This window comes from Solea solea, chromosome 13, assembly GCF_958295425.1.
Source record: "Solea solea chromosome 13, fSolSol10.1, whole genome shotgun sequence".
Taxonomy (NCBI): domain Eukaryota; kingdom Metazoa; phylum Chordata; class Actinopteri; order Pleuronectiformes; family Soleidae; genus Solea; species Solea solea.
In genome coordinates this window covers 4,361,961-4,388,102 of record NC_081146.1, presented here as the reverse complement: position 1 = coordinate 4,388,102, position 26,142 = coordinate 4,361,961, and the positions used below count along the sequence as shown (strand labels likewise).

General features: G+C 41.4%; 1 protein-coding gene across 2 annotated transcripts; it reads left to right on the top strand.

Moving 5' to 3' along the window:
• Positions 1-668: 668 nt before the first annotated feature.
• si:ch211-1i11.3 (mitogen-activated protein kinase kinase kinase 5) lies at positions 669-25,662 on the top strand. 2 transcript variants are annotated; one of them, XM_058648415.1, is made up of 28 exons: positions 669-1,156; positions 1,272-1,411; positions 2,713-2,900; positions 3,479-3,647; positions 4,577-4,683; positions 4,839-5,009; positions 5,116-5,228; positions 5,633-5,792; positions 5,871-6,021; positions 7,464-7,568; positions 7,840-7,889; positions 9,595-9,690; positions 10,427-10,511; positions 12,010-12,143; positions 13,028-13,155; positions 13,629-13,765; positions 15,818-15,923; positions 16,043-16,200; positions 17,649-17,847; positions 18,311-18,479; positions 18,798-18,963; positions 20,050-20,235; positions 20,317-20,422; positions 20,504-20,756; positions 21,345-21,457; positions 22,186-22,283; positions 22,371-22,447; positions 25,024-25,662. In XM_058648415.1, the coding sequence occupies exons 1-28, from the start codon at positions 808-810 to the stop codon at positions 25,118-25,120; spliced, it is 4,011 nt and encodes a 1,336-aa protein (XP_058504398.1). In that variant the 5' UTR covers positions 669-807; the 3' UTR covers positions 25,121-25,662. The 2 variants fall into 2 exon arrangements, with proteins under 2 accessions (XP_058504398.1, XP_058504399.1); XM_058648416.1 differs by lacking the exons at positions 22,186-22,283; positions 22,371-22,447; positions 25,024-25,662 and adding an exon at positions 21,670-22,179.
• The last annotated feature ends 480 nt before the right edge of the window (positions 25,663-26,142 follow it).

The following is a 26,142-nucleotide window of genomic DNA, read 5'->3' as shown; positions in this document are numbered from 1 at the left end:
CATCACAGGCCCCTAAAGCAGGGGTGTCAAACTCAAATGACCTGGGGGCCAATGAGCATCTAGTCTGGTCAAGACATGGGCAATATAAGATATTCATTATGATATTAGACAGAATTGAAAAGTAAAAGTCCTTGTTTTGATATAAAATGATTCACAATAAAATAAAAAACATATTTATGATGCACAAAAATGGAGAATTAAATTGAAAATTTAGCAATTTAATAGGATAATTGTGATTAAAACAGCTTAAATATATGTAATTTCATGTTGAGTGTAATACATTTAATAAAGCGATGATTACAACCGAATGTCTTATTACTATTATAAAAATATTGCTGGCAAATACATTATGTCTTATATTCTGTCTCTATCACAGTGGTGGGCGGGCCGCATGTGATCGATTGGAGGGCCACATGTGGCCCCGGTGCCACCAGTTTGACACATGTGCCCTAAAGTCTAATGAAATGCATGGACACTGGAATCCATTTGCTTCACTTTCATCATTTACACTGTGTTCCTCAGTTATGTGACCCAGCAGCAGAGGTCAGGAGAGAGTTAAGAATAACTAGCATAGGCTTCGGTTTCAGCCTGACAGAAGTCAGCGGGCGGAGCAGGAGAGGAGGAGGAGGAGGAGGAGAAGAGGGCGCGTCACGGACAGAGGAGTGAACCAGGAATATTGCATGAGGTACAAACACACGCACCCGACGCACCTGGGAAAACTAACTAGAAGGAGCAACCCAGGGCAGGGACCTGAAGGAAGGACGCGCGCGTGCAGTGGAAGTCCCAGCTGTGGACAAGAGACAGGACATGTTCACCACGGAGCGCAGGAGAATGAGCAGGCGGATGAGCCTGCACGAGCTGAAGAGGAGAGACCCAGTGCGGGTGTCCGCGGGAAGTTTCTGGCAGGACTCGGTCGCGATGGAACTGAGCGCCAACGGCTCCGCCAAACACAGCGTGTCCCCGCGGAGTCGCACCAGAGACGTGTCCGTGGCTTACATCGTGAACGAGGACGCGTCGGTGCCGCACACGGAGGAGAACTTGTCCCTGAAGTGTGTCAGGGAAGCCTGCGCGGACGCGCACGCCCTCTTCAAAACCATGGCATTTGAGAGGATCTCTCTGGGAACCACTGACATCCTGGATAGTTTCTACAACGCAGGCAAGTGCAGGCATGCACACACACACACACACACACACACACTGTAGCCTCGCAGCGCTACGCCATTTACGCAAATGTCACCAATGTGTGAAAATAAACGAATGTTCCTCCGCAGATGTAGCGGTGGTGGAGATGAGTGACACCTTCTGCCAACAGTCACTCTTCTATCACCTGGGAGTGAGAGAAAGTTTCAGTATGACCAATAACATCATTCTCTACTGTTACAAGCAAGACACTGATCTGCAGGCCATCAAGGTAACTGTGCTTTACATGGGATTCTAGATTAGATTAGGATTCTAGATTATATGATGATTCTAGATTAGATTATGATTCTAGATTATATGATATTGATGGGGCTGGTGTTTGCCTCAGGGACCTCGAGCATGTAAACATGACCATCAGTGAACTAAGCAGCTGCAGGGGCCCCAATAGTGTGAGGAGAAAAGAACATTTTAACATATTAAAGAAATCTATATATGTTGATCTTAAGTTATTTGGTTTTATATTGGAGTTTTAGTGCACATGTGCACACATGTTCATTCTCATCACATTTAGTGCTTGAGTTTGCAGTGGTTCCCCTGTCCTGGTCCTCGGGGACTCACTGTCCTGCGTGTTTTCGATGTCCCTGTCCCTGCTCCAACACACCTGATTCAAATGAGTGTGTTGTTGTCAGGCTTCGGCAGAGCTTGATGATGAGCTGACTATTTGAATAAGGTGTGCTGGAGCAGGGGAGCATCTGAAAAACACTGCTCTAAGGTTAAAAAAAAAGCACCAGCGTGACACTGGTTTGGCGTAAATAACAATAATGAATGCATTTACAGTGTTACATCTGTGGCCCCCAAATCAAATTCAGCTTAGGGCCCCATAAAGGCTTGGGTCGGCACTGATGACCAATATTGCAACTTACAGTTTTCACTATTGTTTATTTATTGTTTAGTGTTTATTATTGTTTTGACAACCTAATCAGTCAATGGTTAAACTGCAGCTCATGCAAAAATATTGTTAAATGCCTATTTGACTGTTCTTTAATAAACAATTATTCGATTATTCATCGATTACTAAATGAATCGTCAACTATTTTGATAATTGATGAATCGGTTTGAAGATTTTTCATGATTAAAACAAGATTTCTTAACATTTTCTTAATTTCTTTGCTTCATATAACAAATAAATCATTAGAAGTGAATCATTTTGGTTTGTGGACAAAACAAGACATTTGAGAACATCATCATTTCCAGGTTTGACAAACACTGATTAACATTTTTTGAGAAAATGATCGACAGATGAATCCATTATGAAAAGAATTGTGAGTTGCAGCTCTGTTTACAACAATGTCAAACTGAAAATATCACAAATGTTTACATTTGCCAAACCAAACTGCTTAAAAACAATAACTTCTAATGAGAAAACAGAACTCATTAAAGAGCTTGATTATGATCAGGGGCCGATCGGCTGATTGCAGCCACATTAAGAATGAAAGCAGAGTCCATTCTTCAACCTGACATCATAATGATTGTATAGATGTGTCCACTCACGTATGCATTGTCTTCCTTCAGGAGCAGTGTGGCAGTTACACGTTCATCCCTTACGTGGTGTCACCTCAGGGTAAAGTGTTTGCCTGTGACGCTGCTATAATGACTGGTATCAACGAGCTGATGCAGCCGAGCTTTCAGCTGGAGCCTCTGCTGACGCCGCTGGTGGAAAGACTGGTGCATCTGCTCAACAACATACACATCCAGTCCAGGTCGGATATTAAAGGCGGACTTCAGATATGATGAAGTGTGGTTGTATGAGGCATCGATGGAGTCGATGATCTATCTTAAAAATTGTGCTTTTTTTATGCTTTTTCTTGCCATTACACAGCCTTTAAATGGACATTTGTCAAACACTCTCTCCACACCAAAGTCCACAGAGAAAATAAGTGATTTTAGATTAGGGCACACAGGAGTTATTGATCCACTGCTGCTTCCATCAGTCAATTCAAATGTGTTAACTTTGGTGTTAGAAAACCTTTGTTTGAATTTACTTAAATGACACAAACGTACCAAAATAATGCTCTGGTGCAGGAGAGTGAGCGGTGGGTAAATGCTGTCTAATAGTGTGAGATAAAGACTTAAATCACGTGAACCTTTGGATAAGTTTCCAGCCATGTTATCAGCAGGTTCAGTCTGTGTTGATAATGTGTCGATGCCTCATACAACAACTCTGAAGTACCTTTTCAAATACACATTAACCAAACACCTGTTTTTATATATCTGTGCAACGATCCATGAAAGTGAACGAGTGATTCATTTACGACCCCTGTGCTCTCCATGCCGTCAGTGAGTACTTCCGGGAGTCGATCCGCCACGAGATCCGCATGGCAAGGGAGCGGTTTAGTGGCCAAGCCCTGAGTGAAGAGTTGAGCCGCATACAGAAACGCCTGGACAGTGTCGAGCTGCTCACTCCTGATATAGTCATGAATTTGCTGTTGTCCTACCGGGACATTCAGGTGTGTGTGTGTGTCTGGGTATTTATGTGTGCATGCATATTAATAGCTTTAGTTGTTGTTATTGCATTTATTCAGTCAAGCAAAGAGTTAGAATGACATGTTGTGAAAAAGATAAAGAACTCTGGAGAAGAAGCAAATAGTGAACTGTCACCACTGAGGTTTACATTGATCACTAGTACTAGTCATTTAGATTCAAACCATTATCAAGAGTTCACACGTCACATGATGCGGACCTGACTGACCCACGTGAGGTTAACTAGAAATAAGAAAATAAACGTTAATAATAGGGTTCTACACTTCCACTTTGACAAATGCGTGGTGACATCGTGGTGGTGTCAGATAATATCACCACTCTACACCACAGTGAAGTATAGTATAATAGTATTTATTATAGTCTATAGTAATTTGATATTTTCTATAGAGGTAGAGTTAGTTATAATAGAATTTACTGCTTTTTTATAAAGAGATAAAATTAATATTTAGCAGAATTAATTCAGCCCATTGGTATATAAATAATTACCCACGCCTGGTTTCGATCTTGTGTTGCCCAGTGACATGCCCGCGCCGCACCGCACACAGGAAGTGATTTGTTTTATATCAAAATAGATGGAGGCAACGGCAAGAGTGTTGCTTGTAAAATGAGATGACTGCAAACCGGTTAGAGTACGACTAAAGAAAACAACAAAGTGAAAACATGAAAACTACTCATGTCCCCGTCCGCCCCTGCGCTGCCACTGTATACACACAAACGCTCCCTCAGCCTTCAGACGGTCGTTCCATCATGTCTGTGCACAGACACCAGACAGAGGCAGACTAATCAACACCAAACCAAAACAATCAAAAGTTACGCACTGCAGCTTTAAGTATTACGTGTCAGTAAGTGTTGGCGTGTTAATAATTCATTGAAACTCTGCACCTTTGTTTCCCAGGACTATGATTCCATTATCAAACTGGTGGAAACTCTGAAGCATCTGCCCTTGTGTCTGGTAGCAAAACATCAGAATATCCAGTTTCATTACATCTTTGCTCTCAACAGGTAACACTTGGCTCCCAAAACAAACAACAGACACAAGTGAATCATTCAATATTCATGTTTTTGTGACTTTACCACCCTGTAGCCGATGATGATGATGATGATGATGATGATCTGTGAAGGGCTTTTTAAAATCACCACATTTATTGTCATGTCAGGAGGAATCACCCTGGAGATCGTGCTAAGGCTCTGAAGGCAATTTTGCCCATTGTGGAGTCGGAGAACAAGGTGGCCTCAGATGTCTACTGCCTGTGTGGACGGATCTACAAGGACATGTTCATGAGCTCGGGCTTCACGGATCACAACAGCAGAGACCAGGCTTGTTATTGGTACAACTCATTTTCATGTACTCGGGCATATATTTGCAGTTTTTGTCCCCTATACGTCGGTGCAGTGGTATGTTCCACCATTGTTGTCTTTGTATTATTCCCTCAGGTATGGAAGAGCTTTTGAGACGGAGCCAACTCTTCACTCGGGCATCAATAACGTGGTTCTCCTCATGGCAGCCGGTCATGAATTTGATACTTCTATTGAGCTGCGCAAATTAGGTGCCTGACACTTTCTTTCTTTCTTTCTTTCCTTCTTTCTTTCTTTCTTTCTTTCTGCAGTGTTAACTATTTATGCATTAACATATTATATATATTAAAGCATATTAAAGCATGACTCTTGCCTTAAGCCCACTTTAAAGTAGTATATTTTTTTCTAAATATATACAAAGAGAAGAGCCACAAAACAGCTCTTATGTATTTTAAGAAAAATAACTTTTTTTATTAAATTCATAAACTTCAGTGATGCATTTAAACAAACTGATGTGTTCAGTTTCTGCCTCCCTAAATGTTACGTACTGGACCTTTAACCTCGAGGTTTTATAGGACTATCGATCTCTTTGTGTTTCTCTATTTGTAAATCTGTGTAAGTGTTTATTCTTAAGGGTTAATGTGTTGTTACCCAGGTGTGACTTTAAGCACCCTGCTCGGTAGGAAGGGCAGCCTGGAGAAGATGAGGGACTACTGGGATGTCGGCTTCTACCTCGGCGCCAACATTTTAGTTAACGAACACAGGAAAGTCATCGAGGCCTCCGATAAACTCTACAAGCTCAAGGCTCCTGTCTGGTGAGGTTTAACCTCCAGGTGTGGATTATTTCTTATGCCGTATGTGGACTCATACATTGTCTTTGTCCTCTCGTCCAGGTATGTCGGGTCCATTATGGAGACGTTTATATTGTACCGTCAGTTTGCAAAGCCGTCCGAGGAGCGTTCTCCCAAACAGGACACCGTGGACTTTTGGATGGAGCTGCTGTTGCAGACCTGTAAACCCACCGTCTCCACAGACCGCTGCCCAGTAAGAAAACACTGTCGTCTGTGACTCATAAACTTAGATTAAAACGAATGTCGCATGAGTGCACACATGCCAGTGAAGCCTGTCAGCTCCACATGACTCTCTCTCTGTGTGTTCTTCAGTGGGGCGTTGTTGTTTTTGTTGTTTTTGGTCTGTGACAACACACACAGCGATGCATTTATGTCACGACTGAGCAGGCGAGGCAGAAGACGTGTTCGTTCAGTGAGAGAAGAGAGGGAAACGGCTTCATACAACAGCACTATGCCTGAAAACACCACGAGGTGCCGAAGTCCCAAAACTCTGGTCTGATACAGCCAGTCTGCTATATTCTGATCATCATTCAGATCGGGGTTCATATAAACCAGGGGTGCCCAAACTACAGCCCGTGGGCCAATCACGGCCCTCGGTGAGATGTTGTGAGGCCGGCAGCTTCGGTTTTATAATGTATTATTTATGGCCAGGGACGGATTTGGACCAAAAATCTCCCCTGGTAGCGTTTTGAAACCACATTCCAGGGTTCGAAACCCAACTGTGACAGACAGCTGTATGCTTTCATCTCATATTATGTTATTTGAATTTAGATGTGCAAAGAAATGCAATTTTTTTTTTTCTTTTCCATTTTTTCACAAAAAAGGAAAAAAAGGACAATTGGCTGCCGGAATTCTTCACATCATCAAATATGGCCCTAACCCCTGAAGTAAACAGTGGATGCGATCATGACTTCCTGGTTTGGTGCTGTCATATATCCGTTCCTGACGTGTTCCTGTTTTGTTACGGCTGTATTTGCATTCCAAAAGAAGAATAACGAACAGACACAGAAGAGGAGGAAAATGAGACGGATAGTGGGCGACGAGGGGCAGAGCGGACACGTGCAGCGTTTGCAGAAGTGAAGCTTCTTCTTCTTCTTCTTCTTCTTCTTCTTCTTCTTCTTCTGCTTCTACCACCAGAGAATTAGACAATACTGCGCATTGATAAAAATACATCCCTTACAACAAGTTAATTGTGCTCACATACAGTCCTTGTGATTCATTTTTTAATGTGCCACAGTGCGGAGCCTCGTGACCAGTATGATCTTATTAAATTGATTATTTTTCATTTAAAAAAAAACCCAAAAACGTTTTGTAGTGTAGAGAGAAGGCTATGTCTGTTTAATTATCACAATAATATTGTAAATCACAATTATTTTGGTCAAGTTTGTATTGTTCCATGTCCACAGCACACACACACACACACCACTATCTGATCATTTCATTTTGCAAACGATGGAATTTTAAATTCCAGTCGTAGCGATGATGAAGAAACGAGTGAAGAACTTTTGCCCATGTAAACACAAACGTCAACATGAGCAGCTCTCATGTGTCAGTCATGCTTCACTTGATAGCCGTGTCAGATCTCAGCTTTTATAACATACTGATGGTAGAAATGTAAACGTTGCTGCCTTTCAGGTGCTCGTCCTTGAGCCCAGTAAAGTCCTTCAGCCAGCCATTGTGTGTGTGAGCGAGGAGGATGAAAGTCGCACTGTCCAGTTGAAACACGTCACAACTTTAAAGGTATGTAGACCTCACCCTTCCACCCTTCCACCCTTCCACCCCCGAGGGGGAGGAACTTTGATAGGAAACAATTAACATATTTTCAGCCACATGTTTCCAGGTAATGTTTCATGCTGTCACTGTGTGTGTGTGTGTGTGTGTGTGTGTAAAAACCTGCTGTCTTTCTTTCTTTCTTTTCTAACATGCCAGACACACGTACAGTCTCACAATGTTCCTGTGTGTTCAGGTTGTTGTGTCTCCTTTGTTTTACCCTCATGTTTGGTTTCTACAGAAAGGCTTACATCAGTGGACTTTCCCAGCCTCTGCAATCCGTGGAGTGAGGTAAAGTGGAGCATGTGTTCATATCTGCTGTCTGCTCTGGGTGTGTTCATGCATGCAGCAGCGCCAAAGGACCCAAAACATAAGGGTTGCCTGGGAAACTTGGCCATCAGGCAGATTTTTGTCAATATGATGTCAGGCTGTCGCCTGCCTTTTTGGCTACTGTGTACTTTAGCCTCGTCTAACCCAGGTCTGCAGCAACATCCCAAACAGTCACTATCAAAAGCAAAAAACCTGCACAACCTGGTACTTTGTTGACATTTAATGTATTTAAGTAGAAAGTATTAGTATATAAGACCTCATTGATATAAAAAAACAAAGTGTTTTACATGAAAAACAACTTAACATAAAATCAAGTGCAGGGATTTAAAGCAAGTGTTAATAAAGTAAAACAAATCATTTGGCAGTAACACGTCTCTTATCAATCACCTTTTGGAATAAAACATTTTTAATTGTTTAGTAAAAGACTGGCAGGTGTTAAGGGACTACAAGTATTCTTGTATTTCTTTTTTTTTAAGATTTTGAACATGTGTACAGCCTACATGAGGCCTTATTCTTAACCTTAACCATAAGCAGTTAATACCTAACCCTAACTTAACCACGATTCAAATCTTAGCCCTAAACTCAACCAGTACTCCAGAAGCTGGTCCTGGTCCCCCACACACACACACACGCACACACACACACACACACACACACACACACACACACACACACACACACACACACACCCTAAAATGCCATTTTTTACCCAAAGCTTATGTTGATATTCAAACATTAGCCGTTTCTGCTCTGAATCATCGAAGAGTTTGATGTTTGATGATCTGACTCAGGTGATGAAGGACAGGTCCACTTCCTGTCCACAGAGTCACAACTACACATGGAGCAGTAGCAGTTTCTTTGCTTTACACTTGTGATTTGTCTGCAGATCTGCTGGAGCTCCTTTTTCCCGCAGCCTTAAGACCTGTTTTTTGTTGTTGTTTTTCCCACTTTTCATGATGCCTTTCATAAGCCAAACGGCTGCATTTGTTCAACGTGACAACTTCACAGTATCAATCACGTCAAGTGCAAATTTGTGCATAATATGACATGTTTGTCTGTTGCCATCTCTATAAAACATCCATTTCAAGAACATCCAGTGGCAGAGGCGATAGAAACAGCAAACAACAAATTCTGCACACTGCAAATGTGCTGCAAATGTAATTCTGCAAATGAAACAGCAGGATTTTGCATATGCTATATTTTCTATGCATGTGTCACGGCGTTGTATCAGGGAAACTTGACACATGCAGTGCTGTTGATGTTGTTGCGATGGCGATGTGACTTTTGATGAACGTATGTGGTGTTAATATCTTGCTACTCTGCGTTTGCTGCATGCATACTTACATTTAAAGTAACTGTTTCCATTCAAACGTTACTGAAAAACATTGAAATCACACTTACAATCTCATTATATTGTCCAGTCTTACACCTAATATTATTTGAATATGATGTATTCTTCACAAATGCACATTCTATGCCCATTATTTAAAACATGCACACATGCACTAAAAAAAAAAAAAAGATTCTACAAGTTTATTTTAGGACCTATAAAAATCTCCATCAGTGTGTTCCATCAGTGTGTTCTGACCCGGTCTCTGGGGGAAGAGACCAGTTTTGGGACTGATGTTGTTGAACTGTGCTCTTGCTGTGCGTTTTCCCTCCAAAGTGCTTCAAAGATTGACGAGCGGAGCTGCTTCCTGTATGTCCACTACAACTCGGATGACTTCCAGCTCTGCTTCCCCTCTGAGCTTCACTGTAAAGGGTGAGTGACTTGTTTACTGCCCATTTGACTGATAGATGAAGATGAATCATTGAAGGGTGCAGGAAGATGATCAGCGGTCAACTGGATAACAGGGTGGCCTGGTTTGCACACTGTGCACTGACTTGCCTAGTGAAGTGCGTCAGATGTTTGTTATTTGTGTGTTTTTTTCTTTTTCAAACAGTATGAGTCATATTTCCTTTACTATGCTCTAGAAAATTCCCCCTGCACACAGATTTTCTTACATCCTCACTCACAGAGTCAGTAAATACATTAAGTATAAAATGACTCGTAGTATCTCGAGGAGATCTCATGAGAAACAAATTCAAAAACCATCTATTTACATTCAAAGCGTTGTCAAATGAGTGGACACAATGCTGACTATTGGCTCCACACATCACAGCTGCGCTGTGTTTCGAAGTACAGCGGTGTTTGGTTCTTGCGTTGCCTGGCAACGTGGCGAGACGGCTGCAGAATGACTGAGAAAACACAAACAAGCACCAGCGAAAAGTTTCAGGAGTGAATTCTGCTGCTCAAAAAAAGTCATTCAGCAGTTGAACGGGATAAAAAGCTTCTTGTCCCCACCCGCCCCTGCACTGCTGCTAAATACACACAAGCACTCCCTCAGTCAACGTCATTGACAAAGGTGTTTTTTCTTTTTGTTTCTTCTCACTGAACGGGGAACATTCACACAATGTTTTATTCACCGACTGTAAATGTCTCTGTCCCACTGTTGTAGTTTCTGCGAGCTGGTGAACTCTCTGCTGCAGCAGGCTGAACACTCGGCGCAGGACTTGGACCGTCAGACTGAAGGAATACTCGAGGTCTGTGCCAGCGCTTCATTCCTGTGTGATCTACATTTAAGCTCTCACGTGCCTCAACAGGCAGGAAAACTACTGCATCTACTGCACTGGAGAACTAGTGCACGTGTGTTTAAATAGTCACGCGAGAGTTTACAAGAGAGTCCCGGCCGAGACAGAGTTACCCACAGATAACAACACTGCATGTTAAATCAAATACAGTATCATGAAGTATCAAATATATGAGATGTTCAGACAATATTACGCTAAAAGAAGAATAAACTATAGACTCATGTAATATCAAAATATCAGCATTCAGCAACCAAACAAGACCGGATGAATCATGCACAGCCAGATTTAACTGCATGTCTGGATAAGATAGATAAGATAAGCACAGCAAAAGCGACAGAAATGTGTCTTTGACAAGGCTCCAAGAATCACATTTTAAGTCATTTTAAGAGAGGCTTGTTTTGTGTTTGATGGTTCTGAACAACTAAGAGTTCAAAAGCATCCGGTTAGACCAGCTCTCTAAGATTCAGGCATTTTCTTTCAATCAATTCCAAGTAAACAGAGGTTTTTGTTTTTTTTCTCCCTAATTCACGATGGACTTTTGGAACGTTTTTAGTTACAAGTCCTGTGAGCAAAGGCCATTGTTTCCATAACTCTTTTGTCCTGAGATAAGTATGTAGTAAACTAACCCTGAGCCTCTTTAGCATATAAAATCAATGAATCAATCAATCCAAAGCGAGGAATGAGCTACATAGAAGTAGTCCTGGAAAGAACTCCACTCGATAGGAACAGTGGACTGGCAGAGGGTCAGAGTGCACAGGGAGATGGTAAGAGGTGCTAAGGTAAGTGCTAGGACAGAAGATGCTCCTGGAAGAGCTCCAACATAAGCCTTTAGTTGTACACAGTAATACTAAAATAACAGCAACACGTCTCTTTTTGGCCTCATTCTCAGAATACAGGACCCTGTTCAGACCTGGTATTAACAGCCATCCTGATCTGATCCACTCAGTGTGAATGTGTCCTCAGGTGTGATCACGAAAACCACATTCAGAGGTGGTTTGAGGACACACGTGCCCACATTCCTGAGCTGCATGAACACAAATCTGTCCTCAGGATGCCTGACGTCATTTTACACTAGTCAGCGTCCAAACGCCGAGTAATCGCTTGGTCCATAAAATGTCAGAAAATGTTGATCAGTGTTTGTCAAACCTGGGAGCGATGATGTTCTCCAGGGTCTTGTTTTGTCCACAAACCACTTTTAATTCACTTTTAATGATTTCTTTATTATGAATGGAGTGATTGTTTCAGCCCTAATGTAGACACCGACACAATATTAACACAGATGGTGATAATTTGTCACTATTTCTTTTTTTCTTTCTTTAACATTAATGTTTATATAAAGATTAGATCTCATGTGATCACACGATCCTCATGTCAGTTGTCTCCTCGTTAAACCATTGTTCCAACATTTCTCATGAATGAATGAATGAATGTACTTCATCTCCTTCTACAGTACGTCTATGAGACCAATGAGAACCGGGACAAGGTGGTTCTGGGTAAAGGGACGTACGGCGTGGTCTACGCCGGGAGGGACCTGAGCAACCAAGTACGCATCGCCATCAAGGAGATCCCCGAGAAAGACCGCACGTACGAGACTTTTAAAACACTAACACACATCAGTGTTTTTCCACGATGTCATTAACGGGAAAGAATCTGGCAGACGAAAAGAAGGATGGCTGAGTGTTTAGCGTTGCCATTCCTTGTTTTTTTTTTCACTATTATCTGTACGGAGGGGCCGAGGCTTGTTCTGCCGATTTGTATGGAAATGATTCAGAGGGAGGAAATGTGATATTTAAATCACTTCTCAGGTATTTGCTTCCAACAGTGTTTGCTGTATCATTCCTCTGATGTTGTAATCAACAGAAGCAAGTGTGAGAGGGAGAGGGAAGATATTTCAGTGTGGTGCAATAGCAGCTGTCATGTGACCTACTGTAGCTTTTTCCTCAGGGTAGGAGTGCTGAGTTTGCCGTGTTACGTGCATGAATAGCGAGTGTGCATTAAAGAGAAAGTTAAAGAACTAAAGAAGTGCGTAAACCGCTCACTTTCCTGCACCAAAGTCCATAGAGATTTTACATCAAACACAGGCAGGAGTTCATACGTGAGGGTTTAAGTTCAAATGTGTCGACGTTTGTAAATCCCTGAGTTTCCAGTAAAACAAAAATGAAGGTTGCTTCATTCATTTAAAAGCATTTACATTACAGTAAGTCGTCAGTGCTGACTACGTGTCAGTTACTCATACAACCACCGAAAATAAGGAGCATCACAGGAAGAACAATCATTTGTCACACTTCTGATACATCTACCAGTAATGTCGATGTCCACCTGCTTATTTTTGTCTAACAAGTATTTCTGGTTTGTGTCATATCCTGCAATAACAGTGTCTGCTTTCTTTTTTTACGGATTACTGTTGTCAAATAATAAGCGTTCACGTGAGATGTTTACTTATTCTCGTGTGTGTGTGTGTGTGTCAGTTACTCTCAGCCCCTTCACGAGGAAATAGCTCTGCACAAGAGGCTGAAACACAGGAACATCGTCCAGTACCTGGGTTCTGTCAGTCAGGATGGTTTCATCAAGATTTTCATGGAGGAAGTACCAGGAGGTATGTAACTCAAAATATAAACACTATCATAGATTCCCTTACCCACCGCTGGCTTTGATAGTCATAAGGAAACTGAATGAATTGTCCTGTTCATCACATGATGAATGAAGTCCCGTCCCTGTTAATGACTGAGGTTTGTCTTTGGATGACGTCGACGTCTGTACCGTAGGCTCAGATTTGTAAGTGCATGTGCGATTGTGTAACGTCAGCTGGAAGCCAGCTTCAGGGAAGTGGGCGGTTCAGAAGACATCCTGCATGTTGGAGAGAATTCTCATGAAGCCTTTTTAGATTTCGTAACATTTCCAGTCCAAAGCTTCGTTTGAAACTGAAACTGTTGGGAAATGTTCCTCCAAAACCCGAATAAGCTTCAGGCCACAGTGATACTGCAAGAAGGAGATGTCAGCTTCATGAACCAACTAACTCTATTGTTTAAAACGAATTGCTGTGTTAAATTACGACATCCTTGCTTGCAGGCAGTCTGTCGTCTCTGCTGCGCTCCAAATGGGGTCCTCTGAAAGACAATGAAGCCACAATAATCTTCTACACCAAACAGATCCTCGAGGGCCTCAAATACCTTCATGACAATCAGATTGTCCACAGAGACATTAAGGTGAGCAGAGCAGCTGGGGCTTTATTTGACTGTGGGTGTATGAAGCGGTGGCAGATCGTCACTGCCCCGACAACCAGCTGTTAGACTTGGATGCTCGCGCTCAGTGGCTGCCAGTGGGGACACAATGATGAAAAGCTGATTTTAGCCACTTAAAGGTACAGTGTGTGAACATCACTGAGAGCTAATGGTGAGATCCCTTACCCAAGTGAGTCAGGAAGCTACAGTGGCAATAAAATACCAGGAAGGAAGTAATGAGTAGAAGGTAAAAGGATGTAAACACTCTTTACAACCCATTTATGTTGTAGAGCTTCAGCTTCAAAACACAAAACTCTCATCTGTCCGGGCTGCTGTACAAACACCGTAACAGTCATTAAGAACAAAATTCACATATCTGTATTTTACTTTGTTATTTCTATTTCTAGCAACTTTTACTTCTCTATATTTCCTAAATAAATAGTGTACTTTTACTCCACTGCAACTCCCCTAACTATCTTTGCTACTCATTAATGTTCTCCATTTATTTAGAGCTTTTCTAGTCTGGATGACACTATAGTTTTTTTCACTATAATTCTCCTCCCTTTTTAATACTTTTACATTTACTTCTAAAACTTAAGTATATTTTACCAGAAAATTACAGTAAACGTCATATGCTGTAAGACTTTTACTTAAGTAATATTATCAAAAGTGACTTCAACTTCTACCAAAGTCATTTTCTGGTAAGATACTTGTACTTTTACTCAGGTATCCCTGAGTAAGTACTTTATACAAGTCTGTATAAAACGACATGCAGACATGGATAATGTATTCAGTTTCAAAATTAAATGTTACACACTGGACACTGAATCTATGTCTGCTTTAGTCTAAGTGCAAAAATGCTCACTCATCTGCTCTAAAGGCCGATAAAAATCAAGATGAACACATTTTTAATGAAAAATATCATTTGTTTAAGTAAATTCAAACAGCCGCCGCATGTGTGTGCCACCATCGTTGCTCCGCTAATACACCACTAGTGTCACAGTTTTCATTACTTCATTAACAGTTGTAATAATCACTCTATTAACAATGCTGCTAGTATTCATAACATACAGCGTTCAGTAGAGTAAGATGGAATAAACACTCCCTGAACGGGGAAATCACTGATAACAGGAGGAAGCTCCAGCAGCTTTGAACTAAAATGTAATAATGTTACATCAGTTCTAGAGCAGAGATAGTCAAGGCTGATATTGATATTAAGTCTGTCATCCTGATCGGGATGATTGAGTGTGGTTCTTTCTATTCACAATATTACCCGCGGATGTGAACACACACTCAGAGCGCACACATGACCCTGGCTCACACAGATATATGAGCCAGATTACAAAGACTATTAGGTTAGGTTATTAGCAGGTGTTAGGTGGACGCCATGTCTCAGTCTCAGTCAGTACTGTCTGCACAGAGAGGACAGAGAGAAGTCTCCCTCATGTAATGATGTTGCTGCTTCTGACATTGTCACATGATATGTTTGTAAACCTTACGTGCAACCTCTGCAGGTGAACTACGTCAATAGGTGCTTATGAAATGGCAGCCTGCATTTTGAGCATGTACTTTAATGTATTTAATTAAGAGTGACAGCCTTATTCTGCACCAAAGTTCATAAAGAAAGTCTGTTTTTTTTTTTTTTGCTTGCAGGGGCAAAGGAGCTTCTGATCTCATGCCATTTATTTCTTTGTTATTGTTACACTACAATTACAGTAATTACAATTATGTATTTGAAATTGCTTGACATGGCAAAAATGTGTCATTAACATCTTCATAGTTTAAAAGGTATCGGCAGATCCTAGAGTTTGTGACATTGGTATCAGTATCAGGGATGAAAGAGTGGTATTGTGCCATCCCTAGTTTTCACTGAGAGTGAGCACCCATGTGTCAAGCTGGCTCTCAGAGCAAATGACACACACACTTACACACACACACACACACACACACACACACACGCACACACACATTGACAACATCAGTGCCCCACACAACCGCACTTAAAATAACCTGAACTATCCTACGTCTTGGCTGCAGGGTGACAATGTACTGATCAACACATACAGTGGAGTACTGAAGATCTCCGACTTTGGAACCTCCAAACGTTTGGCAGGGATCAACCCCTGCACTGAGACATTTACTGGTACGATGCTGTGATGCTGTGATGCTGTGATGCTGTGATTCCACACGTGTGCAAAGTTCACTGTATTTTAAAAGACGTTGTGCTGCCTATTCATCACTTTTATGACAATGTTCCTGCAGGAACTCTCCAGTACATGGCCCCAGAAATTATAGACCAGGGTCCTCGGGGTTATGGGAAGCCAGCTGATATCTGGTCTCTTGGGTGCACTATCATCGAAATGGCAACGGGCAAAACACCCTTCCACGAGCTTGGAAGTCCTCAGGCAGCCATGTTCAAGGTAAAGAAGGGGAAGATTGTTTTTGTTGTTGTGTAGATGGTTGTGTTCTCAGTGTGGTAAATTAAATCTCGAGTAACACAATGAGCTTGACACGTCATGTCAACTTTTGGATGGGATACATCTCAAACTCAAATGACCTGGAGTGTCTAGTTTGGTCAGTAAGGAGCCGGTCAAGTGAAAAGAGAAAAAGACATAATAAATAGAAATAATAATATTTATGATAATATTTCACATCATTTCAAAATAAAAGTTTGTGTTTTGATGTGGAACAATAAATAGTTCACAATATAAATGTATTATATTAATTTAAAAAATCATCGTAAAAGTGAGTTCAATGAGTGGTGGTGGTGCATGTGGCCACCTCTGATCCAGTGCTATCATATAATATGTGTTATACTGTAAACATCACACAGGATAAACATGTAAAAGATGCATTGGCTCCTGAATCATCCATCAAAGTCACTGCTTATTCCCAATGCCCCTAGCCAATTTGCCTTTTCTAAAAATATTTGATTTTTACTGGACTTCTTTTTGTTGATGGCCCATCTATCAGCAGTTATGTCATCTCTAATATACGGGAATCTGTGCCTCAGGTGAGCAGACTAATCAAGAGTGACAACTGTTCATCAGTATTGGCAAAGTCTAAACTAATAGGTCAAGACCTGTTTCCTCCAACAAGCCTGGAATGTCTTAATCCCATCATAGTTTGATAGTAATCGAGTTGTCCAGACATGTCACTGATCTGTGGACAAAAACCAACTGCCAAACATCATGACTGTCTACACTGAAGTTAGGTAATAATGAAGTTAATAAGTGAAGTTAGGAACCTAAAAGTCTAAGGGCGTGTTAACCGTCCTAAGTTAATTTGATTTAATAATCTTACATTTATATGTTAACATTATCCTGCTTTTTTTATTGTGAAAAAAACTTTTATTTGTTTATATTCTGGCCTTGCCCAGACCAACATCGCTACACTGACTATAGCAAAATCAGTCACAATGCTGCGTTCCATTTACACTGGAACTCGGAAGTGGGAGTGACATCACCGCTGAGTTCACTGTATCCCGGGCTCGTCATTGTAAGAAATACTTGACAATAACAATGATCTGCATGGGTTTTTTTCCCATGCAAACAGCGCAGCAACATTATTACAGATTAACGGTAATAATTGTACAACTGATTTACTGTGAAGGAAATGTAACAGGAAACGTAGCAGTGTTTGTATCGTGGCAGCCATCTTCATATCCCATGGAGGAGTTGGTGAAGTTGCTCCAAGTTTGGAAATCTGAGTTCAGGGTGTGTTCCTGTTGAAAGAATGCACCCCCAGCATTAGCTGTGGCCTTTGTTATATATTTTTCTTTGGAAACACATACAATCTAAAAGTAAAGTATGACTTTACAGAAACCCATGTCAGTTAACCCAAATCTTTGTGAACATGTCGTGTCAAGGTGGGCATGTTCAAGATCCATCCCAAGGTTCCAGAGTGCATGTCCGACGAGGCCAAGGGCTTCATCATGAACTGTTTCGTGCCAAACCCAGACGACAGAGCCACAGCTGCAGAGCTGCTGAAGGACGCCTTCCTCAGGTCGTCACCCAGGAAGAAGGTCAAACCTCAGCAGGAATCAGAACCTAAAGACATCCTTCCTAGTGAGGCTTCAGTGCTCTTCTTATACTGCTCTCCTGTAGATCATCAGGTTTCATCAGCCAGTTTATAAGCTAAGCTAAGATAAGAATTTGCAGATGCTATATGAATACAACATTCAAAGTGTTTCAATGCAATATACAATTATCTTTATCCACTGCATCTTTTACATTTCTTGTCACATTCTTGTTTTTCTTGTATTCAAACCTTCTGCCGCTGTCAAATTTTAACTTTTATTATCAGAGGTGTTGATCTTTCACATCCAACCAAGCACCAGCTGTCAATCACACCTTTGTCCACTCATATGTGCCATGCTTTATCCTCTATTTTCATAAATGTAAATTAATTCATTTAAACGCAATTTAAAAAAAACATTAAAACACAGATTATTACTTTTGGTAAATAAATATTAAAGAATTAGAACAGTGGCATCTAACAGGCTCCTAATCACAGTCTTGGACTTTGCAGCTGACTATCAGCGCAGCCTGTCTGTACCCATCTCCATCCTCGTGGAGGACACGGATTCATACTCTGGTTCCATCGACCTGTCCTGTTCCCTGGACCTCAGGAGGCAACAGGCTGACCTCAGAGTATGTGAAGTCTCCGAGAGTCCACCCAGCACCAACAGCTTCCTGCCGTGAGTAAATGATTGCTCAACAGAAGATAAAGCCCTTCTAATCTCTGCATATGCCATAATTGTGCAGGATCTCACATCAGCGGTAAACCACAATGAGGCTTCAGTCAGTGGTTCGCTGAGGCTGCATCCTGTCATTCTAAAAAGAAGACAATGCCCGTGAAGCAAATGCCACACTTAACCACACACTTATGAAATAACCATCTCTTCTTTGATTTGCTGTAGATATGTTTTTCATTTCTTTATATGTGTTTTTTTTTTTTTTAACCCTTCCTTGACGATCGAGTGTGATTCGTCTCTCTGTCGCCCCCTGCTGTCCAGACTACCTGGAGACTCCCCAGTGGACATGTGCAGTCCAGCTGCAACAGAGGAGAACATTGGTCTCTTTATGCTGAGAAAGGACAGCGAGAGGAGAGCCACGCTGCACCGAGTTCTCACCGACTACATCGGTTATGTCATCTCTAATATACAGGAGTGTGTGCCTCAGGTGAGCGGATGAATAAAGAGTGACAACCACCGTCGCAGATGCTGTTCATCAGTATTGGCAAAGTCTAAACTAATAGGTCAAAACCTGTTGCCTCCAACAAGTGTGTAATGTCTTAATCCCATCACAGTTGGATAGTAATCATGTTGTCCAGACATGTCACTGATCTGTGGACAAACATCAACTGCCAAACAAAGGCATGACAGCATTTTTCTCCTGAGTAAATACAGCAATATGTTGTGTTGTTACCTTAAAGGGAAACTTGAGGTTTTTTTGAAGTGTTGTTATAAGGTTAGAGAATCGAGAACCACCTCGAGACTTGCTTGTTCTCACTGAAAACAGGAGACAAGTCTTTGATATCTTTGGAAAATGTCTGCCACTGTTTAACAGCCTTTTCCCACTGGAAACTGACTCGGCTCACTTCCTGCACCAAAGTCCAGAGAGAAAATCAGCAGTTTTACATGACAGCTCACAGGAGTTGATTGAATACTGCCTCGATCCCTAAAGGTTTTTAAAATGATAAAAACAGGAATATTTCTTTATCTCGATAATAAATGAATTTACTCTGTTTTTTAATACAAAAGATAATCCTGCAAAAATGATAATAAATGCTTTATTAATAAACTCAAATTTGCTGGGAACCATTTTCAATGTCATCATCATCAGGGTTGGTCGCTCCTATTCCTGCATTTGTTTTGATTGGCTTGTTACCCACACGCTATGAACTGTGGGTAGTCCCCTCTAGGTTCTCTAAATGGCTGCAAGAGGGTTTTTCAAAAAAGACTTAACAGAGCGACAAACTAAACCTAAACCTTAACCATGAATTAACGCCAAAGCCTGTAAATCTGTGGGAGTGGACATTGGGACTGGGCCAAACTTAGCAAACAATGCAGCAGTCGACCAACGCCCAACACCTCCCATGTCTCTGCAAACTAAAAACACTGATTTTCTCTGTGGAATTTGGTGTGAGTGGTTTACAGAGTGACACAAAAAAGAGTTTTCCCTGGTTTTCAGTTCCTGGTGCAGTGCTGACTCTGTGTCTGTGTCCTCATTTTCCTTTTTTCTTCTTCTTCTTCTTTCTGTTGAAAGTATGGCAAAGAATCCTCACTCACTGCAGACCACATCAGCCAGCTCATTGGCTGCTTACGAGACAACATCCACTCCCCGGACAGGAAACAGCTGACCAGCGGCCTTCTGGACCTGCGAGCGTCGCTGCTGGCCACCGCAGTTCCTCTGAACAGCCTGCAGGCGGTGCTGTTCAGCTTTCAAGATGCAGTAAGTTCCAGTCTCCAGTCAGCGTGTTCAGTCGAGTTTCCCCAGTCATAGTCTGCTTAAAACATGGACTCTTGCATTTAGGTGAAGAAGGTGTTGAAGCAGCAGCAGGTGAAGCCTCACTGGATGTTTGCCTTGGACAACCTGCTGAGACAGGCAGTGCAGGATGCCATCAGTGTGCTCCTACCAGGTAGAGCCACATCTATACCGTCTATGACAAGCATTCATGTTTATTGTTGCCTCCATTCACGCCTTCCTTTCTGCCCCTCAGAGCTGAAACTGCAGCTGCAGTCCTCCTTTGAGATGGAGGACAGCTCAACCGAGGAGCAGTGTGCTGACCCAGACACTCCTGTAGCTCTCGTGCCTGACCAGCTGGGGGCAGCAGCAGACCTGCTGGAAGCAGCACCAAATGAGATGTATGAGGTCATGCCTGCAGCTGACCCACACTACCCCACTGACCTTGTCCTCAACAACATCTGTCCACTCAGCGAGAAGCTCAGAGAGCTGCGAGTGGAGACGAAAAGGTAGCACTGAACTGTCCTCTGTGTTGTGACCGTGGACCGTGTGTTAAATAAAGTCTGATTTCCTCACCAAAGCTAATCAGGACGTAAGAATATATTGAGTAGCCACCAGGGGGCGAAAACAACTCTATTTTAATAGAAATCTATGGAAAAATGAGCTTCAGTGTCAGTTAACAAAGAGTTCATGTCTCAATGATTAGTTTCAAGTGTTCTTTATTAGAACAGGATGTAAATTTAGTAAATTGTGGTCTCATTTAGAGGAAAATTAAAGGATGATTTAGTACATGGACACCAGTGTGATTGACAGCTGGTGTCGTCCAGTAGGTTGCAGGAGACACCAAATGTCAACATAATTATGTACTCATGTCTTCATTTTGAGCGGGGACATTACACGTTATTGAACGTCAACATGTAAATATGCCAGATTATAGCATATATATGTATATATATGCATGTTAAAAATGCCGAGTAGGCATTTCCAACTACGGTGTACCTGTTTTCTTCATTGTTATTTACATCTTTAGTCTCACAGCTGGATAATGTGACACTGGGGGTTTAAATGAGACATTTTTCCCTGCTGAACGGTTTCAGACTGCTGAGTCAGCTGAGTGAGAAGGAGAGCGAGTACCAGGAGCTGCTGAAGACGTCTGTGCAGAGGAAGCAGGAGCAGATAGATGCACTGAGGAAAACAGTCGTCACTGAAGGTAATGACAGTTTGGTGCAGCGGTAACTTTTCCATCCTAGAGTTTCAAGCATGGAATGAGCTGAAACTTTTGATTTAAAGAAACAAAAATAAAAAAATCTATATAAAAAATGAACAAAGGTACAGGATTGCATGAATATTTATTCTGATAACACGCTGACAATGACTCAGTGCATTATTTCCAGGTTCATGATGCAAGATTATTTTTTGCAGTTGAAGTAAACATTATCAAAGTTACGGCGAGCTCCATGAATCAGAGATGTCGCTATTACAGCCGGGGATTGTGGGTAATGTAGTACTTCTCTGTGGTATCGCAAGTAAAACTCATTTTTCTTAACAAGACATTTGACATTTACTGACATTTTAAATTAAATAATAAGAGGGAAAGCTGCCTCATAAATTGATTATAAGAGAGGTTGTAAGATCCCAGATGTTCGTGTGATGATGTGACACAGGCAGCAGCATGACCAGTATGACTTGGATTTTTCTTATTAACTGCTTCCTAACACTCTTTCTTACCTATCTGTAAATCCCTTCCACACCTCAGCTTCAGGCTCTGGATTTCTGCCTGACTGGTTTCTGTCAGAGGCGTGAACCATCGCTTCATCTGCGAATGTGCTCAAACATGACTTGTCAGTCTGGATAATGATTATTCAGTGTGTTGCTTTTTTGTTGTGTGTAACATAAAATATAAGTTCCAGAAATATCTGTAATCTCTGTGCATCCCAGGTGGAGGAAAGGCTTCACGGAAAATGTCTAATCCAGAGGCGAAGACTTTGGTGCGTTGGCTCAAGTCTGTCCCTGTAGATCAGGATACCATTGATAAGGTAAAGTGGAACAAAGCGCAGCCTCTTGTGGTTGATGTTACTCATCCACCCACTGTTAATCCACACCTGTATGATCCTGTTTTCCAGTTGCTCTCCCATGAGTTCACCCTGGACTGTCTCCTCCACATGGCCTGCAGGGATGATTTGATGTATTGTGGTATAAGGTGCGTCTCCTCTGCACGTCACCCTCACACTGTCTGGATTACCTCAGAGACATCACTACATTTACATCCTAGAAGTGCATTCATATGTTGAACTGGGCCCACAGTGGCCTAAGTGTTCTGCACATGTTCCACAGTACCTGCCTCTGGGTTTTCACCCAGAAATGTTAGAAGAGGCAGGTACACAGAGGAAGAGATGGCAAAATCCAGAGCGGTGCATTTTCAGACCGATGCTCTGTCAGCTTAAATAATTCAATATTTTTGAAGTTAACGGATGATAGAAAGACACGCAATGGCGCTAAAAATGCCGCCATATACTATATATATAAAAATGGATGAAGTCTTCCCCCATTGTTAAGCCTTGAGAGTCTTGATTTGACTGTTGCCACGCCAGTGTTCGACACCAGACGCTCACAGACATCACCTGCAACCAGGCACCCACTGAATAGATGATACTATATTCATCATTTTACAAAACTGACATCATGTGCATTTGAAGAACTGCATCTAGCAAGTTCGACCATTAACTGCTCAAAAAAAAATGTTTACTGATGTTATAACTGAGAAGTAGAAGCTCATTTTGCCCTAGATTTTCATTCAAACAGAGTTATTTTTGCAGAGTCGCCCCCTGGTGGCTATCTGCGTCTTCATTCCAACTTCCTGGGCTTCACTTTTCGAATCAGAAGACTTCATCTATTATAGACAATCTGTGCAGTGTAAATACTAGCTGCCAGCTAAAGTAACATAAGAGGTCAATCAGAAACAAGCGTATAGGGGACGTATCGCTCTGTGCTAGTGCTTGTATAGTCGTCCAATTACTGTTTCGAGCCAGTGAAAACATGCCACATTTGTGTTTCCACTAGCAATAGTACCTGGTACTTTTTTTAGTACTTAGTCTGGCAAGTTCCAAGTGAAGTGAGGTGGCACTATGTGTGACGTCACCAGACTGCCGGCCACTGATTGGTCAGAGTGCCGTCATGAGCAAGACGCCCGACACAAGAATCAAGCTGTAGATGAGTTAAAAAGACTTAACAATCCTAAAAACGTGGGTTAATGTCCAACAGTTTAACAGAGGAGTCTGGTGTGTTTAGCAACAGCACTTGTTCTTCGGTCATGAAAACAACTGCTTTACAAGTCACTAGTCACTCGTTTGTGTGCGTCGTGTGTCGTGTGTAAAACGAAGTCACGGCAGTTTCATGCAGCCGTGCAGTGATGACTCCGCCCACATTGAGTAGGTACTATTTCGTAGTAGAAAACCAACCTAAACAGTGCAGAGGTGACGCGAGCTGGGACCACAGGTGTGGAAAAGGGGCTATATGCACTTAACTGTGCAGAGAAACATACTATCTACCCATTAAGCTTAATCTGGATCTGAAATAAAGCTACAGTGTGTCCTGAAGTTTAGAAAAATCCAAGAAGGCTCGGTCACTTTGATGTCATATTGGTCAGGCTGCTGATCACACACACATCTGTGATCTTACAACCTTTGAGAAAATGTCTCAGACTCTTATTATCAATTTATAAAGCAGTTTTCTCTCTTATAATTTAAATTTTCCACCAAATTCAGTAGATTTTCTTGGGAGTTAAATGCATGACAGTAACATCAGACCAGAGCAAACACAGTACAGAAAGTTTTAGGACTGTTTGCACTCGGTGTACTGAATATGTCTGATTTGACAGCGACTGTAAGACAGTAAAGCACTTTTAAAAGGGATCGTTTTTTGATCGTCAGCATTCATTGTACTGTGTGCAAGTCTGTGCTCGGAACTAACCTGAGGCACCAACGTTTAGTCCTCCTGAAAACATGGCTGCCAGCAGGGTAAAGATTTTAATGGGGCTGAAAACAGAGATTATTTTCACTATAGATTATTGTTGTCTCGATTATTCAGAAAAAACCTTGAAAGGATGATGTTCTCAAATGTCTGTTTTTTCATGAACTGCCTACACTGACTAGGCAATACACCCCATTGCAGCTTGTTAATTTAGAATTCAGAGTCTTCATTGATTGATACTGATTCAAAGAGATTCTGTTGCTAGAACTGACATGTTTGGTTTGGAAAATAAAAAATAATACACTGCTGTTGTAATGTATAGCTAAGTTTGCAGAATAAATGTCCATAAAATAACTATTGGCATATTAGCATTAGCCTCAAAGAAGCACAGTACATTAACAGTATGAAATATAGTTTGGAAAGAGCATTACTGGCATTTTATTCTCCGCAATTCACAAACATTTGTGTCTTAAAAGAGTCTTCGTAACAAGTTGATTTAAGACAATTTGATAAAAAAAAAGTTTGCCTGATGTTTTGGCTCAATGTTCAATTGTGTCATTCCAGCACTTCCTATCATCCATGAACCTTAAAATATTAAATTATTTAAGCTGAAGGAGCAATTCTCGGGTATTAGCCGGGGATGAGAAACCCGGGCCAGCTTTAGTCTGACTCTGGTGCTACTGAAGGATTTCAGCTGGACTAACATGTTTACATGAATTTAAAAAGTCAGACATTCGTCAGACTAATACAATAAGTAAGTGTAAATGTACTGACTGCATTTAAATCTGTCCAATATTGCTGTTTCAGAGGCGGCATGCTGTGTCGACTGTGGGCAGCCATCGTAGCCCTCAGAAAGACTCACCTCAGCACACACAATGAGGACAGCGAGGACACTCTTCTTTAACAGCTGCTGCTGCTGATGCTGATGTTGTTGTATATTAATGGTCAGATTTACAGTATTGACAGGCTGGTCCTTTGTTATTTGGAGGAAGAGATGTGAACGGAACTAATGTGGATGTAAAAAGTAGGACAGACGTTGAAGCTTTTTTTTTACCGTGAATGTATTTTTTGTAGAAATATTGATAATTTCTTACAGTTTTTGTGCATGGAAGATAAAATACAAACATCTTCCCTTAAAGCTGCAGAGATTTTTGACTTGGATCACTTGATTCACATTATACTGACTTTTTTTATATGAAATATTGCTGAATAACACCTAAAAAAAGCTTCCCCTTAACTTCCCCTTAAAAGCTAGGTCTTGCTAGCAGTTATTATTATTTTAAATGTTCAGGGTTTTGTGCAAATGTGACTCTAAATAAAAAGTGTTGTTTTGGTTTACAAAACTTAGCAGGACCTAAGTTGCTATTTTTCAACTGAATGTATTTGTATTATTGAAATAATTATTTGTCCTATAATCAATAATAAACAGGAGTGTTGAATCTCTCAGGGCCGCTTGTTATCTGCATGCAGCCGGTTTGTGAAGGAGTAATGAAGTGATGAACAGTGTTGAACAGTGTTGAGATTCCACATATGTTTCCTCATCTGTTTTCACAGTGTTGACATCTCCCTAGAAACGGTGTGTGTACGGTAAGTGTAGTTACTCGGCTGAGTAAGCCTCTGTTTCAGACTGTGATAAGTCATTCTGTCTGCACCTCACGTCTTCATGCTGGAGTAGAAGTGTTAAAACTTTGGATTCGGTGGGGTTTCGATATTTGACATTGGACATAGTTAGAGTAGTTATAGGAATAGGAATAAAAGTTATAGGAATGGGAATAAAAGGAGAATTGTTAGATGCCACATGCATGTCAGCTCCGGAGCTCTAAATATGGATATGCCTTCATTGACAGATTGGGCTTGGCTCTTAATAACAATGGCACTCACTTATAATGAGTAATGAGTCAGTATTTGATATTAAGATCTTAGCTG